The sequence below is a fragment of the Microplitis demolitor genome, chromosome 3 (assembly GCF_026212275.2).
Source record: "Microplitis demolitor isolate Queensland-Clemson2020A chromosome 3, iyMicDemo2.1a, whole genome shotgun sequence".
Lineage (NCBI taxonomy): Eukaryota > Metazoa > Arthropoda > Insecta > Hymenoptera > Braconidae > Microplitis > Microplitis demolitor.
In genome coordinates this window covers 2,639,254-2,657,518 of record NC_068547.1, presented here as the reverse complement: position 1 = coordinate 2,657,518, position 18,265 = coordinate 2,639,254, and the positions used below count along the sequence as shown (strand labels likewise).

Genomic DNA, 18,265 nt, shown 5'->3' with positions numbered 1-18,265 from the left:
AATCTGTAAAAGTTGAATTGATAAATGTTGAAAGAAATATTAATATTATATTATTTGTAATTAAACTTATATATATTTTTAAAATTTTAAATCAATAACTGCAGAGCACTTGCATGAAACTTAATAAGTTAAATGATGGTAAGATTCATATACAATTGGACAATTTTAAATAGTAAATTGCACTGTACATATGATTTTCTTTAATTTAAAATATTAAGATAAGATCATGTATACATTTAAGCATATATAATAATGTACATCATTATTTATTATTATCATTTTAAATATTATTAAAATTTATAATTATTTTAATTTTAAAACTCGCATAACGTAAATAGATGATTTACAATAGGATTTTTTTAAATATTTAATCATCAGATATCATTGTAGTAATTACATATTTTTAAAATTATTTTAGTATATATATATATTTTTTCTTTTTATTAAACTTTATACCCGTTGCTTATTGATATAACCGTTCAAAATTCATAAGAATACGTAAAACTTTACTTATTTTTTTGTTTTTTCCTTACCAATACGTACAGATTCGATAGTAACTATGAGATTCTATAATATACAATCAAAAATATGTCGTTGTATTACCATTAGTTAATTGAGAGGGAATGATTATTTACATATTATTAGTTTGGAAATTCTATTTAACAGTAGATAGTTAAGAATAATAAACAGATAACAAGAGAGTAAAAATAAAAAAAGACGTGTTGTGATAATACTCTATTTGAGAGTTGTAATAGTAGAAGTAGAAGTAGAAGTAGAAGTAGTAGGAGTAGTAATAATAGTACAATACAATTAATTAAAGATAAACAAATTGTATGATGAGATTCAACGAAATTACCGTAACTGTTGTTTTCTTTTCTTCAGATATTTTGCATTTTTTTGGAAGAGATTAATGAGTGCAGTGCGTGTATCAGCCCAGAATAGCTGAAAGCGTTTGTTATTACGAAAATACAATTGAGAACGCCAAGCAGTAGATATTGGATGCGATTCGGCTGTTGATTGTACTGAATTATAATTAACTCGTAATCTTAATTGCTGCTGATGCTGCTGATATTTATTACTGTGTTGTCTTACTTTCGATGCGGACGAATAGGATTGACAATTGTTGGATCGGTTCGTGATAACTTTTGATTGCCGGTGGAGGACCCGGTCGTTTCCATGTCCTGGTGCTGCTGGAGCTGCTGCTGCTGTTGTTGCTGCTGTTGCTGCTGCTGGTGCTGACCACTGTTGAGCGCCAGTCTCTGCATCTGACGTATCACCGTGGCCGCATGATATGCTTGCTGCAACCATGAGACAAGAAGGAGACTTTCCTAGTACTGGTCCTGGTAAGTAAACACAACCACAATCAGCGGTGCTAACTAATAATTTAATACTAACCTTCCACCTTGATTTGGCAAAATTTTTTTTAAGTTGTTCTGATACAGTACCATGGATGTTTTTATTGCTCGCTGCGTTACCGGATATCCTAGATAGATGACATGTGTAAATTTTTTTGGCTTGATTATGAACAAAAAAAAAAGGAGACAAAAAAAAAAGAAAAAAAAAATTTAATTAATGAGGATGATTTAATAGATGATTAAGTTACCATGGATGCGCCAAAGCTTGTTTACAAGTGTATCTATCTTCGACTTTGACACACATAAGTTTGTGAATAAAATCCTTGGCTGAATCGCTTATGTCATCCCAGTAAGGTGAATCAAACTCAAACTCACCTGTAACAGTCTTATTAGCTTTCACTGGTATTATATTATAACTACTTATAAATACACACATGTGTCCAAAGTTTAAACATATACACATATACATAAAATATAGTCAATAAGTGAAAGTTGATCCGTACATTTGTTACATAATTTAAAATTTAAATATAGTAAAGAATTTTTATTACCCAATACCAGCGGACGTTACCTTTTAAAATTTGGGCAAAAAGATTAGCATCGTTTTCGTCATAAAAAGGAGGATATCCACACAGTAAAATGTAAGATATTACTCCTATACTCCAAACGTCGACGGCTTTACCGTACGGCCTCTGCGCTAATACTTCAGGAGCTATAAAAAATATTACCAATCAAGTTGCCATTATTATTATTATAAGAGAAGTATGTTGAGTAAACTCGTACCAACATATCCCGGAGTGCCGCATGCCGTCGCCATAATACCAGAATCTTCCATCTTCGAAAGACCAAAATCACTTATCATAATCTTACTGTCTTCATCCGGACTGTAGTAAAGGAGATTTTCAGGTTTTAGATCACGATGTACGACACCTTGTTCGTGCATGTAATCCACAGCCTCGAGAACTTGCCTTATAAGTCCAGATGCATCTTTCTCCGTGTACGAACCTTTTTCGACAATCCTGTCAAATAGCTCGCCACCAGTTACTCTAAATAATCAGTTTTCAAATCATTCAGCACACAATAATTAACAGTACAGTAAAAATATAAATAAATAAAAACTCACAGCTCCATCACAAGATACACCTTATGCTTATCCTCGAAAGTTTCCAACAACTGAACAATGTTCGGGTGCGTCAACCTGCAACAATTATATCAACTTGTTAATTAAATCTCGATAATAAACTAAATTATAAATAACTATCTAAATAATTACAGCCACAATTGTAGTGACCGCAAAGAATTCATTCAAATTTATTTATTTGTTTTTAACATCAACTATATGATATCATCCAGCATTACATTTAAAAATTTCATTGTTTATTTAGCTTACCATTATTATATTAATAACAATAATATTAAAAATTAACGTTACATTGATAACAAAAATAGAGCAGCGTACAATACTTTTAATTGAAATAAAATAATCCATGCAGCGACAAATATTTAAAATACAGCGGACTACTTGAGACGTAAAAAGCACAAGGATTTTGTTAAAACGAGCTTACAAAATTTAAAGTTTTTACTTTGATAAATGATAGCTGATTGTAAGACAAAGTATCAATACGATATAAGATAGTAAACATAAAATAACAACTGTGATACAAATATCTTATAGTATTAATTTATAAACTCACACAACCGCCAATGTAAGCAAAAAAAAAAAAAATAAATAAATAAATAAACGGTTCGTGTTGAATTACATCGTGCGCGTGCATGCAGAAGAGAGTTAATTTGATGATGTATAATAATAATAATAGTAAATATAAATCATAAATATGATAAATATATATATATTTATTGTTGATAATTATCAGAAGATGTATATAATATATTATCTTACACCCAAATGAATCGGAGCATATGATGAATTTAAATATAAAATATGAAATAATATAACGCTGTAATATTTCAAATTCATGCATTTATCGTAATTATATACGTTGTAACAGTACTTTTTTTAACATTTTTTATTTATATAAATTGTCTGGTTATTTTATTAATATAAAATAATAAAAAAAAGTAAAATTGCTTACAGTATTCATTGCATTTACAATTATTTAAAATGACAAGTTTGTCACACGTCAATAGTCGTGTATACTGATCGGTAAATATGATAATAGCGTTGCTGTTAATTGTGTAAATGATATAATTAAAAATGACAAATGTAATAAATGATATATAATAAGAATGTGTATAGTAAATAAATAAATAAATAAATATAATTAGATAGATATAGTGGTATAGGCAGGTGATTCCCGTAAAAATGGGCCCTCACTTACCATCCTCTTTCGCCACTATTATTAGACTTGAACGGCCCTTCACCACTCTGTGGTGTCACTGTTTCACTGAACCTACGAATTACAATAACACCATACACAATTATATTAAAAAAATTTATCTCCACGGTCTCGTTCTTGTCTATCCTTTCTCTTTCTCTCTCTTTATCTTTATCAATTATATTTTTTATTACTTTTTTTTACGGTAATTAATTAAATTTATCGGTGATAATCCTAATGGGAAGTGACTACATTAATAAAATGTGGTAATACAGGTATCTTATTGTTATCCATGCCTAAGAGGAGGTAGGCATCTATCTAATAATTTAAATTCACGTTAAATAAACAGGTATAACAGGTAATACACAGGTGAAAGACATATTAAAAACGAATATTAATAACAAAATAAAATAAGAAAAATAATAATAATAATGTACTGGACGGGATTTCTTAACCCAGAAATAAATATACACTTTTTTTTTTTTTTTTTTTGTAATAAAAATATAGTAACGCAAGAATGATAGTGCTGTTATATGATACACACGATACGAGATGATTATTTCGATATATCATAGTCTGGAGACATTTGATAAAAGTGCGAGGTTGTCGAGATTGTAGTATTCATTTTAAAAATATTGTAATATATATATATATAAATATATATATTTTTCAAACTCATTTACTTGGTAGTTATTTTATAAATTAATTTATAATGTATATTATTTTTTATATCAAGCGCGTACATACAGAATGTACGGCAACTGATATAATTACGATTTCAACATTTAAATTACGGATATTAAAAGAAAATAATAAATAAATAAAATAATATTTATGTAAGAATAATAATAAAAATGCCACTGAATCATACCATGTTATTTTGTTGATAAGTAAGTTAAATAGCTAGTCTATAACTACAAATAAAAATAAAATCATAAACTTTTAAGTAATTTATTGTATTTAATAAATTATATAAATTAATATTAAAACTTTAGGCAGGTGCAAAAAAATATACATTATACGTTACGCGAAATAGTTTTTATATATTTTTTTTATTTTTTTGTTGTAATAAATATTAAAGTTTTATTAAAAGCGCGTAGGTTTTAGATCAAAGAAGTAATCCATGCATTGAACGAATTTAAATAAAACAAATACTAAAATATTTGACAAGCGGAAGTATTTAATGACATAAAGTAATAGTAAATAAATTATTTAAATGGATAGATAAGTTCTGGAGTTAAATAAAAATAAAATAATAATATGTAAATAATAAACATATGTTAGCCATACAATTAATAAGTAATTAAGTGCTTGTAATTAATTTATTTTTTATACTACCTTCTCAGTACTTTTATTTCATTCTCCAGCGAATCTTCTTTCCCCTTGAGGGCTTTTTTGTCTATTATTTTAACAGCGTACATTTGTCCAGGTTTTTCTTTGCTCTCCGCGAGTCTGACTTCAGAGAAAGCGCCTCTGTAAAATATTATCATTTTTAAATTTATTAACTTACACTTACAATTACAATAGATCCCATAATCTTCATTATATTTATAATTTCATCAAAAACTTATGTAACGTGTCACGTTGGCATTTGACACTTGCAGATGTATTTATAAACTGCAAGTGTTTCCTTTAAGTTATTCAAATAATTACGTATTGTAGAATAATAATAATTAAAAATCATTCATCAGAAATTAGTCGCTAATTAAAAATTATATATATTAATAATAATAAAACAACAAACTTACGTTCCAAGAAGTTCTTTGAGCGTGTATTTGTCATCAACAGATGACATCTTATCATCTTTTCCATCCTTTTTCAATTTCTTATTAGAATCTTTTTTACCAAAAAGCGGCATTTCTACTAATCGATAACAAAACGTAAATAAAAAAAAACAATAATAAACAATACGATACCAAATAATCCCAGTATATTTAAAATAACACCGCACTAGCACTCCAATTTAAATTTAAAATGTCAAGGTTATTCTCACAGATATATCAATTAAAACTGTATCAATTCAAACAACTAATTAACCAAATCCCTCAAATAAATTTTAAAAATCATAAATTCAAATTTAATTATTCAAAATTTATAAATCTCCACACTATTTTAATTTACAGCCCACAAAAAAATTATTTATTATTAACGTTGCGTCAAAAATTATCATAATTTCGCTTGAAAAAAAATTCTATCGAATTGTAACACAAATTATAATTATTTACGTGATTATAAAAATCGGTGCTTTTGTCCTCGTAATAAAAACACTCATTTATTAAATACTATGGATATGCATTCCTGATTATTTAAACGAAAATAATTCACATTTATGTATCAAAGTAACTTTACTGTAGTAGATGACGTAGATTTAATAGTATGCCACCGTCTTAAACCCCTTTATTATACATACATACATACATACATATACATATATATATTTTTTTTTTAAAATACATGTACGTAAATGACGATGTGTATTTGCTGCCGTATCTGGTGGGTTACCAAACAATATGTAGTCTAAAACAAAATTACTTGTAAATGCAACGTATCAATAACTAATCAGTCTGTCAAATTACCACACACTCGGAAACTAATTAATATTTAATAAAAACCACAAGTTTATTTAATTATTATTTATTTAAGTACTCATTGATACTCGTACATCATTATTTTTTTTATTGATGTAATGAAATGGTATTTCTTTATATATGTGCCAAATGATCGAATGATCTGATCGTAATGCCTGCGTACACGAATGCCGAATATCTTTTCTATAGTCGATGTCACGCAGGATTTAAACGCTGGTGGGGATGATGGAGTAATAGATAAATATGTGTTGTGTATGTGTGAAGAAAATGCACTATAGTTTAATTCATGACACGTATGTATTTTGTATATATATATAGATATATGTGGTACATTAGTATATGGGATTTAAAAGAGCGCCATCAACGAACGACAGACAAAGGAGACAGTAGGAGATAACTGGAGATAAATTAAGTGGGGAGAATTTAACTTGATTTACATTAGGATTTACTTCCTTGTCTTTTTTTTTTTTAAATAATATATAAACATTATTTATAAATATATAAATGCTTAACGTGGGGTAATTAAATTCCGTGATAAAAATTCAAACGTAAAATAAAAGTGTCAATTTATCTTTTAATCTCTGACTTGGATACAGAAAGTAAAATATTTAAAATTGATAACAATGAACTTGTGTTTTCAAATTTTAAAATTTATTGTCAAGAATTAAGTATATTTATTTTTATATTTTGTTATTTATTGATTGGTTGGTAAAGTTTTATTAAAAATTCAAATTATGAATTTAAATATTTTTTTCTAAATAAGATACGTGATAAAAGTGTTGATAAAAAATGATGCTGGGGTCTGTGATAAGCTCGGTGTCACTGAGAAAATGTTTTTATTTATCCCTGATGGTATTTGTGCTATCAACATTAATGGCGATGGTGATAATAGTTAAATTAACACCATTAGAATCTACAAAATGTCATTCATCAAATACTGGAACGACTGCAAGGGTAGAATGGAGCAGTGCTATGCCCCTTGGATCGATATCACATAATCGGCATTTTGATAATTCCTCTATATTTATTAATAGCCTGCAGTCATTAATACTGAATAATAATGACAGCCAGAATGAATCACTCGCAGATAAATATCAAGATATCAAAGAAACCGGTGCGAGAAATAAAATTACAGGACTGTCATGGAAAATGAGGAGCAAGATATTGCCATTGTTGATGATAAATGACAGCAAACAGATTGATATTAATTATAATATTCATATATTTTATTATCCATGGTATCGCTCATTGTCATATGATGGTGCGTGGAAACATTGGAACCACGACTACTTGCCAAACTGGAAGAAAAATGACAAGAGAGTTTTTCCAGAAGGTAGACATCGTCCACCTGCTGACATAGGTGCCAATTATTATCCCAGTATCGGCTGTTACAGCTCGAATGATCCCCAGGTACTAAAGTTATATTAAACGATATTAGTCTGTTGTAGTTATTGGGTGTAATCAAGTAAATGGAGTAGTAGAATCGAATGACATGACATTGCATGATACCAGTTTATTTATTTATTAGGTAATCGACCTACATATGAGACAATTAAGGGAAACAGGCGTCGGAGTACTTGTTGTCTCTTGGACGCCACCAAACACCCCCGACAATACTGATTCAGTGATGGCTGATTTACTTGACGCAGCTCATCGATATAATCTTAAAATAGCACCGCATATTGAACCTTATCCTGGCCGAAATCCTATTAATTTAATCCAACATATCAAGTATTTGTTCAGCCACTACGCTTCACATCCGGCACTTCATCGAGCTAAGAGAAATAACGAGTAATTTATTTACCAACTTCCAATTAATTATTTATTTATCTCTATCCTAAATTATTTAATAAGTAACTGTCATTACAGTGGACCATTACTTCCGGTTATTTACATCTATGACTCGTATTTGTTTCCATCGAGTGCTTGGTGGGAGCTTTTGTCAGAAAGGGGTAATTTGACATTAAGAGGCACCGAAATTGATGCAGTTTACATCGGGTTGCTTGTCGACTCGCAGCATCGCAGTCATGTCAAAAAATCACATTTCGATGGTTTTTACACTTACTTTGCCGTAAATGGGTTCAGCTTCGGAAGTACTTGGAAAAATTGGAAAGATTTGAATAAATTTGCAGCGCAGAATGGCTTGATGTTCATCCCTAGTTTAGGGCCGGGTTACATTGACACCCAAGTAAATTAACAATCAACAATAATTAGTGTGATAAATTTATCGATCGATTTATTAAAATTATTTTGCAGGTACGGGCATGGAATGCTGAAAACATAAGACACCGACGTCACGGTCAGTACTATGAGGTAGCCTGGAAAAATGCAATAAACAGCGGAGCTAAAGTTGTATCAATAACTTCTTTCAATGAATGGCACGAGGGTACGCAAATAGAGCCGGCAAAGCCTGTGAGTAATAAAGATTTCACTTATCTGGATTACGAACCCGAAGGCCCGAATTTCTACTTAAATCTCACTAAATGGTGGATACAACAATTTTCATACAAATCTGCCAACCCTAATTACTAATTGAGCAAATAAGAGATAATTTAAATTTACTATTTATTCACCATTCATGATCTCTATTTATATCTTTAAATTATTAGCTATAAATATCTATATATATCAGCCGTAAAAATCCAATATCGATTGCTTATATTTATTTTAAGTAAATATCACTTTTTTATATATTTTAATATTTATTATTAAATAGATTTTAACAATAATTTTATTTTTCAAGTGACATTAGTATAAAATTTTACTTATATATATATATATATATATATATATATATAAAAGTAATAAATTTATTAGATTTATAAATATAAGGCAGACATAAGCTAGTGATATATCATTTACTAAATAATTTTATACTTAGTCAAATATATATATAAATATATAATGTGACAGGTATCATATGAATATGATATACATATATACATCATTTACGTGTGTATGTTAATTGTACATAAAAAATATCAATAATTATTTATTTATTTTTAATTTGTGATATCAAATATTTGTAAGAAGAAATTTTTATTTCGTAAAAATTAAATTTTATTGTAAATTATGTTTTTTTTTAATTTATGTATTAATGCAGCAAAATACGCACAATTAAATAAACATAAATAATCTTAGATTAATAATAAATTTATTGATCTTGTGATTCTACTTGAATTAATTAATCGTTTTTAGTAATTAGCGGTAGAAAAAAATCTTAATTAGAAAATTAATGTAAACTTGTATTTATTCGCATTTTTTTTTTCAGCTATCACTTATTTGTATATAAATAATACGAAATTTTATGAACAAAAAAAGTACAAAAGTCATTTATTAAATACTTAAGTTGGTTAATATTTATAACACGTCATTGATTGGGATGATTGCTTGATAAATTTTTTTGATTACTGATAATGATTTATGACGGTGCTGTTATTAATTTCAGTTTGTGATAGTTAATTAACATCAATTACACTATTTACATTTATTTGTAAAAGACGTAGCACCAGAATGATGTCAGAGGTAAAAGTGCTGGTTGGCTGCAGTCGTGAAAATTATTTAATCATCATAAAACTCTGGACAGTCATAACAAAACTTTCAAAGTTATCGCGAAATTTAGTTCGTTCAGATTGTTCGGTATTCATTGTCATATTGGCAGTCAAATTGTTGAATGCAGAAGCAAGACGTTGAGCAACTTCTCGGTTTGATTGTGAAGCTATAAAATTTTCTACCAGTTTTTTATACTGATCTTGATAACAGCAAATCAAATAATACATTGGAGTGCTTGCGTGATGGACGAGATCAAAATTTATTTGACATGACAGTATCAAGTTCATTATTATCTAAAAAAAAAAAAGTTATTTCATATTTATCTAATAGATTTAAAAGAATTTGTAGATATGAAATTCAGAGTTGCCATAAATATTAAATACTGACATTCATAAACGGCGCGATTATTTGATTCTTAGGATGTCCTTTCTCACTTTCTCCGTATATATATTTGGCTATAATTCTAATAATATCGCAACATATTATTGTTACGTCATCACCAAATGAATAAAATCCTAATTCTACTGATGCCATTAACTGCTTTAGCAATTCGGGAGGTAATTCGCAGACTTTCTTTGGATTTACTTCACATATTAATGTTATCATTTTAAAGTATCTATCAATACAAATTTAAAATATATATAGACATAAATAATATCAATAAATAAAAACGATAACAATAATTTATTAGATATATAAAAAAAAAATTAAACTTACTGATGGCACAAAGAAGGAAATTTGAGTAACTCGAGCGTCATCATCGGCATAATAATATTAAGACCGTATAAAAATACATCTGCGGATGTAACTGATTGTTTTTGACTCGCTTCAGGATCTAAGCTCTCAATTTTAAACATATCTTCACTCAATAAATTTGTTAATAATTTCATAAGCAAAAGAATATCTTCATACGTATTTTCTTCGTCTGTTGAATCAGTAGTTATACGGTTAGTATTACAACGAGCATAACTCTGTATCGTATGCCAACTCGCCTCGTACAGTCGCGTACTTTCTTCCTAAAATAAATAAATAATTATTTAATAAATTTTTATACTAAAGTATTTAAATCAACGCACCCCATTCAAGTAACACGACATCGTGCGTGAACATTCAAAAAGAAATTCTATAAGTAGTTTAACTATCTGAGGATAATTATGATAAATTGTCAATAGATTTGCGATTTCAGCCAATATTGGGCATATATACTGAAAAATTGTTTCAGCTGTTGATCCACGAGCTCCTTGAACGATTCCTAGAGTTTTAAAAAAATTTTAATTTACATATTCTCTTATTAATATATAATTGTACGTATTGTAAACAATATTTTATATAGATTATAAATAAACTACCTATGAAAAATTCAAAAAGTTCTGTTATTTGAATTTTTACATCTTCTTGATGGCACGAACGTGAAAAATCATTTCTTGAGATTATTTGTTTGAACTGATCATAAAGTGGCTGAATTGTTTGAGACCAGTATAGTTTCTCATTACTACTATTTTGTAAGGCAGTTCCGGCTTGTACGACTGTCGACATTACGCCTCTTTTCGCCACTTGAGGAAGATTAAGACTATTTTTCGTGACCAATTCAATCAAGTTGCCAATTTGTTCTGATTTCAATACATGGTAAGCTCTGAAATTTTTTAATAATTTATAATTTATAACAAAATATTTATTTTTGATTCGGTACTCGAGAAAATTTTAATTATATTTTAAATTTACATACATAAAATATTTACTTACTTTGTTAGTGAGTCTACTAAAGTACCAAGTAGTTTAATAGTGTCCTCAATAAGAGTTTCTTCTCCTTTAAAAAAATTAATAATACATTTAATATTATCCAGCAAAAAATTAACAGCCCACTGTGCTCCAGCACTGTCACCACCAAAGGCTTGTATAAATGAAATACTGATTTCCGAGTAATAATTTTCGGTTGGTGCTAAATAATTCAATGACCATTGATGCAGAAACCAGACTACGCTACTAATTAATTCAGGACTAAGTAAACTTATTATATTTGCTTCAATTGCACTACGTTCTATTTCACATAAACGAAAGACAGACGCAGTTAATCGTATCACGTGATCTGACGATTCTTCGGCTCGAGGAATATCTGATAAATTACATTGAGGAGATGTAATAAGTTGCAGAGTTACATCGACATCAGTTTTCCCTTGTTCGGCCTGGAAAATTTTTATTATTTAATTTAATACATTTAAATAGATAGTATAAATGAACGAAATAAAAAGCATACTTGTTTCATGCTGTATTTAATCATTTCACTGGGTATGAGTGCCACTTCACCGACAGAATCGAGACATAACACATGTCCAGCTAATAATACTAGCCAATGTAAATCTTCATACAAGTTTTGAAGAGCTTCATTCATAGTTCCATGTGCTACAAACGATCCTCCTTGTGATGACGTTAATTGACTCAATTCCTGACGTAATTTAGCGGTTCGATTTTCAATTAAATGAGATAATAATATTAGTGTATGATTTGGTATTTTCCTAGCAATAAGTCCTGTGGTAAAAAATTATAATTTGTTAGATAGTTTTAATTAGTCTTAAATTTATGATCTCAGTGATCCAGGTCTTTGAGAATTTCAAGTATCGTATTGCTTTAAATAAATTTATATAAATATTTTTTAAAATTACCGAGTATTTGAAGTTGTTTCTTAAATTTATTTTTGTCACTTTCTTCAATGTCTGTTATTTCTTTTTCGTATTCATTATTACTAGCTCGAGTACCGTCCGGCGGTGATAGTCGGCATTTTAAGTAAACATTGAAAATTTGAACAAAACTATTGTCAAAAAAACCTACTGGATAAAAATTTTTTTTCGATAAAATTGATGACCAAGATTCAAGCATACGTTCAAATGCTTCCATGTACAGATAATCATCAGAACAAATCTATAATCAATAATTACATTTTTTAAAAATTAATAAATGTATGTATGTACAAAAAAAAAAAATACCGATTCTTCCTGAGCAGCGCCTTCGGCAAAAATACAAGTCAACCTAGTAATTTGCTCCATAAAAGAACCCAGTAGTTCTGGTGATAATGATTTCATTGTTGGTCCAAAATACATTGGTATTCTACGAACAATATTGGCAATACCCAGGGCTTCTTGATCAATTATTTCAATATTTGAAATGAGTTTTATAAAATTTTGTAAGTAATTACTCAAGTACTGGATTTTTATGTCATGAGTTGCCATAATGTTGCCATTCAAACTGGCTAGCTGTACGAGGCAGCTTCTCGCATGATGGGCTAACTGGAGATTGGTTCTCACCTTCCAATAAAGTGTAAAAAATATTTGGATTATAGGAGGATCTAAGATAACATCTTGCCAAATTTTATCTGGACGCAATGAAGGAGTGATAGAATCGTCTTCAAAGAGTCTAATTAATCCCTGAGACATATGTGAGTCGAATATTATGAACCCCCAGATAAGAACTCCTTCAGCAATAGACAATAAATGTTTTATCAGTGGTAGAGTTTCCATTGGCACAACATCTTTGGTAAATTCCGCAAGTGCTGTGGTGACGAATTTAAATATGCGCTTCAGATCAGTAACTTCAAACTGTTGTTTAGCTTTGAAATGAAGCTCCCAGGTTAAGCCGATTGCTGATGATTTGGCTGTCGTGGCGTACTCTTGCATAAGAGCAGACATAATACTGCAACCGAGAAGCTGTCTTTTTAAATCACCACTCGTTACCATTGACTCGACTTGATTCAGCAGCATGCCGCGATCTTCACCCGAGTCTTCAGCACTTTTGCGCTTCACCATTATCGCTATCACTTGAAGAATTCGTTCCCTGACAAAGGGCGCCAGTGTTGGTTTATTTAATATGTAGTTCAAAAGATACTGCTTCAGTGAAACGATATCATCTGGAGGCAACAAATTCCACTCTCTTACCAATGCTGTTTTAATTAAACCAGCAGATTCAAACAGTACATAATCAACGCTACTTGTCTCTAATATTTCACGGCATAGCTGATAAGGCATTGATGTTTTACGAAAATCTAAAAAGACAGTCTCTGCTGCATTTCTCTGATGCTGCGTTATCATATTTGGTGGTGCCTGAAATAAATTTAACTTTTAAAAAAATATAATGCAATATGTTGGACATAACCAAAAATTCATGATAGAAATTAAATATTTTATAATTTATTATTTTAAAAACGTGTTCGTTAAATAATAAATTATAAACTTACCAAAATAATTTGAGCAGCTGCTTCTAGTTCTTTCAAAATTTGATTCGACATTTTTAGTTTATTAATTTTTGGTTTTAAAAACTAAATTACAAAAACAGTATCATGGAAAATAATTACTATGGCTGTAATAGGTTCGATTCTTTGTTGAGAAAAATTAAATTTAAATACTTAATAATATACATTATTAATAATTAGTATTAAATATAAAGCAGACAAAAATATAATTGTCGGCAAATCTTTTTTTAGAAACTTAGAAACGCGTGTGAGGGTAAAGCTAAGTATATTAAATTAAATTCACTGTTTATAAAAAAAAAAAAAAAAAAAAAAAAAAAAAAATAGAAATTTGCGATCTGCGCGAAGCGGTTGTTTTTTTTTTTTACATGATACTGAAGTTAGCCGACATCAAAAAATTTTTGAATTTTTAAAAAATGATAAGTTATATAGAAAAAACTATTTTAAAAATTGTAGCTGAAGTTTTTTAAATTTTCTAGATGTTCATATTTTTATTTCTTTTTTTGCAATTGATTTGCTGAAAAAAAATTAAAAAATTGTCTGCTAACTTCAAGATCATTTTTTTTCTGAAATTATTATTTTTTACTTAAAGTTTTGGTTTCTATTAATAGGTGACTCTAAGTTTTATTTCTTGGCCAGCGCAGGTGGGGCCAGCTGAGCAAAGTCAGCCCCTTCTAATTTTTTTTTGACACTTTTTTGGATTTTGATTGTAATAAATCGTTTGTTCGTCGTTTGTCCTTGAATGTTCGTCATTAATAATTATTTGTCCTAATTTTGTTTATTTATAAAAAATTAAATAATAACTGATTGTTTAGTTAGCCCCCCCCCTATGCAAATTATAATTTTATTCTATCATATTTGGTCTATAATTATCTATAAACGTTTGTCCGATCATTAATTGTGTTTGTCCTATTGTTAAATTGTCTGTTTTTATGTTAATTTGTAGTTTTTAATTAGTTATATATTCATATGTGTGGAACACTTGTCTTGCGCATGCGCACATTTAATGATGAAGGCGGGTAATTTAAAAAAAAAATAAGCAATGACAAAAAAAGTTAATCCGTCTCAGGCTCAGAAGGATTTAAGGTCTTTTGAAGTATTGTTCACGCGTAATTATTACCCTATTTAATTAATTACATCCTGGTCCAGCACCAACTCGATTTAATACAGTCTCATATGGTAAGCGTGATAATATTAATTTCGTGTTACACCGAACTATGTTATGAAGATTAAGTATATTATGGAAACATCGCTAGAACCGATACCGCAATTATAACTAAATATTAGTCTCATTATCCTTTCAATTGCTTATTGAACTTATTAAAATCGATAAGATTAATATTACTCTACAAATCTGATAAAGCAAGAAATTCCAGGGACAGCCTGCGGTGTCAATCGGGTTACAGACTTTTTTTATAAATGATACATCAATTAAAATTTTTCTCCAAGTATTTTTTCGGATTTCGCAGTTTCTCCGTAATTATAATTTATAGATCTCATGAAAGTCACAGATGCATGAATTGTCGTTGTAGAAATGAAACAATTTCATCTAAGTACGCCTTAATGTTTATAATTTTATGGTTTTTTTTCATTATATCTAATAAGTCATATTCATATATTTTTTATCAATTATTGTCTATAATTACAGTATAAAGTAGTTTTTCAAGTGATGCCGTATAATCTTGAAACATCATTTCAATAATAACAACGTTCCATATTCATAAATATAATTTAAATATACTTATATAAAATTTACAAAAATATAACCCCACTTATGTATTAGAAAGTCAAAAATAACCTACTACTTATTGTTTTATTTATTTTCAAATGAAATTAGCATTCGCCATTTGTTAACAATAACTATTAACATAGAAATATGGTAATCAGTTTTTTAATGAGTAATTCAAAATATTTGTAAGAATAATTGGTACTTTCTTATTTCGATTTTTTCCCAACAAAAAGTTCATGTTGTCATTGATGATCAACATATCGAAAAAGAATCTAATAGTTTATTGCCATAGATTTGGCCGACAAAGTTATGCTTTTTTTTTTTTTTTTTAATGAATTGAAAATTTTTTTTTTTTAGATTATTGCATTTTCATAAGAAAATTTTCTCATCTTGAAACTGTGTGGCATGTTTTTCTCATTTAAGTATTATTTACTTGAAATATTTTCGAGTGACAATTAATTGTTATTATTATTATAAAATGGAGTCGACTGGAAATAAAATATGATTGAAAAACTGTTTATAGTGTTTTGCTTAAATGAAAAATTAACAATTCTTCATGGATCGGAAAATGTTTTAGGGATGGAGTAAAATTTTTGATCTGATATGGGATTTGAATCATTAGTTGAAAAACAATTTTCTAAACTTATTTCTGATGAAATAATCAAATCTGGTAATGTACCCATTACAGCGCAAAACAAAAGCAAGGTTTAAAGGGTGGTGCTAAAAGTATTAAAATAAAAAAAAAAGATTTATTTAAGAAGAAATGTTGTGTCTATTATACTTTTTCTCTTCACTGTGAATTACAAGTAAATAAAAAATTTCGTTGTTCTCAATCAAATCTATTACGATTAATCAAGTTAAGATTATTTCTTTCATTCTTGTAATAAGTTTTGTTAGCACACATATTAATGTTATCAGCAATGAAAATAAAATTGAAATTAATATTTTTTTTTTTAAATTCAAGTGACATTTGTCTAATTATATGGTTAATATGTTAAAATAATATACGTAGTCGAGAGAACTCTATTGTCATAATTTCATAGCTACTGCGGTTAGTTAAGAAATAGTTTCACTAGAATCAAGAATCGTTTAATTTAAAAAAAAAAAAAAAAATATATATATATATATATATACAAATCTACTTTATTTAAAATAGATATAGGGTCCATATATAAAAAGATGTATTAATGTCTATTCATCTATTAATGAGGTATCATGTTCATGACTGTAAAAATAAAAATAATTTTTGTGAAATTTAAAAATGAATTTATTTCTGTTGACTTGATAATTTCGCATTTTTTTAGCTATTGTTGATATATATTTTAATTGTGAATTTTTTATTTTTAAACAATACAGAAGAGAGCAAGCCTTCGGAAACTTTTTTATATAAATTAAAATAATTAAAAATTAAATTTATGAAATAAAAATTTGAAAAAGTAAGTAAATTTTTTTTTTTAATTTCGTGTGCATTTTTTGATGTAATTATTTTTTACAATATTCAGATTGTTTCTACATAAAAATTTTTAATCGTCAGATGTCAGCTATTTTCGGTGTCACGAAATACAAATCTGTAAAAATAAGTGATTAAAAAAGAAATGAGTTACTTAGAGGTTGCTATATAAAATTTAATTAATAATTAATCATAATAAATATGTTAAACTAAGTGCTTGTTTTGATGACGTTGCATCTTTCTTGAGTGAAATCTTGAATAATATTATAATAGTAAAAATTACAGGTTATGAATGAAAATTAAAAATTTTCATTAATTATATGTTGTTGTAAACTTCTATAAATTCTTATTTACTAGATTCCATTCTACCTTCAAAAACCTCTACTTCGTTGATTATCGAGTGTATGATTAAATAGGAACAGGAATTATAAATATTGTTATTAGCACTATCATTGATAAATAAATATTTATCTTCAAAAAAAAATTATTTTTCACTTTATTGAATTATTATTTTGTGTCTGATTGAAAAAACGTATTGCTATATAAATATCTTCAATATAGGGAATATGAATATTTATTTTACATACATTTGATTTTTGGAACATTGTTATTATTTATTGAGATGATTAAATTTATTATTTTTAATGTACATGAATGATTTTCACACATAATTCTATTCAGGATTCTGCAAATTATCTAAAATACAAAATTGATTGTTTTAATCTTTAATTATTAACAATAGTAAAAATAAAAAAAATTATTTCAGTATATAATTTACACATGTGGACAATTTTATTTTTATAACTTAATCTTAATCTATATATATATATAGTTATTAAAATTATCTCATAATTGATGGCATTTTTTTTCTTAATTTTTTATCAACAAATTAATGACACTGAAATTAGCCAGCGTCTAATAATTTTTGGATTTTTTTAAAATTCTATAGTTTTTAAAATTTTCTACATGTGCATATGTTTAATTTGGTTTTTCTTCAAATATAATTGTTGGAAAAAAA

General features: G+C 27.8%; 3 protein-coding genes and 1 long non-coding RNA gene across 4 annotated transcripts; 2 read left to right on the top strand and 2 right to left on the bottom strand.

Moving 5' to 3' along the window:
- Positions 1-330: 330 nt before the first annotated feature.
- On the bottom strand, positions 331-6,445 carry LOC103576517 (calcium/calmodulin-dependent protein kinase type 1-like). Its single transcript, XM_008556751.3, is given in 11 exon segments — positions 331-1,010; positions 1,093-1,232; positions 1,234-1,298; positions 1,396-1,483; positions 1,604-1,730; positions 1,927-2,067; positions 2,139-2,401; positions 2,479-2,553; positions 3,695-3,766; positions 5,030-5,164; positions 5,440-6,445. Coding segments are annotated over 11 exon segments (1,374 nt in total). The 5' UTR covers positions 5,550-6,445; the 3' UTR covers positions 331-852.
- A 115-nt stretch (positions 6,446-6,560) lies between these two features.
- LOC103576516 (glycoprotein endo-alpha-1,2-mannosidase-like protein) lies at positions 6,561-9,010 on the top strand. The gene is made up of 4 exons (XM_008556749.3): positions 6,561-7,689; positions 7,808-8,070; positions 8,149-8,467; positions 8,536-9,010. The coding sequence occupies exons 1-4, from the start codon at positions 7,069-7,071 to the stop codon at positions 8,809-8,811; spliced, it is 1,479 nt and encodes a 492-aa protein (XP_008554971.1). The 5' UTR covers positions 6,561-7,068; the 3' UTR covers positions 8,812-9,010.
- Positions 9,011-9,430: 420 nt separating this feature from the next.
- Positions 9,431-14,363, bottom strand: LOC103576515 (exportin-4). The gene is made up of 10 exons (XM_008556748.3): positions 14,057-14,363; positions 12,813-13,922; positions 12,492-12,747; positions 12,086-12,357; positions 11,575-12,014; positions 11,181-11,464; positions 10,908-11,083; positions 10,549-10,847; positions 10,219-10,447; positions 9,431-10,124 (listed from the first exon to the last, which is right to left on the bottom strand). Exons 1-10 carry the CDS (start codon positions 14,105-14,107, stop codon positions 9,837-9,839), a joined length of 3,405 nt encoding a protein of 1,134 aa, XP_008554970.1. The 5' UTR covers positions 14,108-14,363; the 3' UTR covers positions 9,431-9,836.
- Positions 14,364-15,632: 1,269 nt separating this feature from the next.
- LOC106693470 (uncharacterized) lies at positions 15,633-17,923 on the top strand. Its single transcript, XR_001345149.2, has 3 exons — positions 15,633-17,007; positions 17,154-17,233; positions 17,300-17,923. It is a non-coding gene; the product is annotated as an uncharacterized LOC106693470 (long non-coding RNA).
- The last annotated feature ends 342 nt before the right edge of the window (positions 17,924-18,265 follow it).

What these genes read in the sequence shown, in the direction of transcription:
- LOC103576515 (XM_008556748.3), bottom strand. Translation starts at nt 14,107, where the DNA reads ATGTCGAATCAAATTTTGAAAGAACTAGAAGCAGCTGCTCAAATTATT. An exon ending in TTAGTAGACTCACTAACAAA is followed by an intron (nt 11,465 to 11,574) that starts GTAAGTAAATAT and finishes AAAAAATTTCAG; the next exon opens with AGCTTACCATGTATTGAAAT. An exon ending in TTTCCTTCTTTGTGCCATCA is followed by an intron (nt 10,448 to 10,548) that starts GTAAGTTTAATT and finishes TTGTATTGATAG; the next exon opens with ATACTTTAAAATGATAACAT.
- LOC103576516 (XM_008556749.3), top strand. Translation starts at nt 7,069, where the DNA reads ATGATGCTGGGGTCTGTGATAAGCTCGGTGTCACTGAGAAAATGTTTT. An exon ending in ACAGCTCGAATGATCCCCAG is followed by an intron (nt 7,690 to 7,807) that starts GTACTAAAGTTA and finishes TTTATTTATTAG; the next exon opens with GTAATCGACCTACATATGAG. An exon ending in CGAGCTAAGAGAAATAACGA is followed by an intron (nt 8,071 to 8,148) that starts GTAATTTATTTA and finishes CTGTCATTACAG; the next exon opens with TGGACCATTACTTCCGGTTA.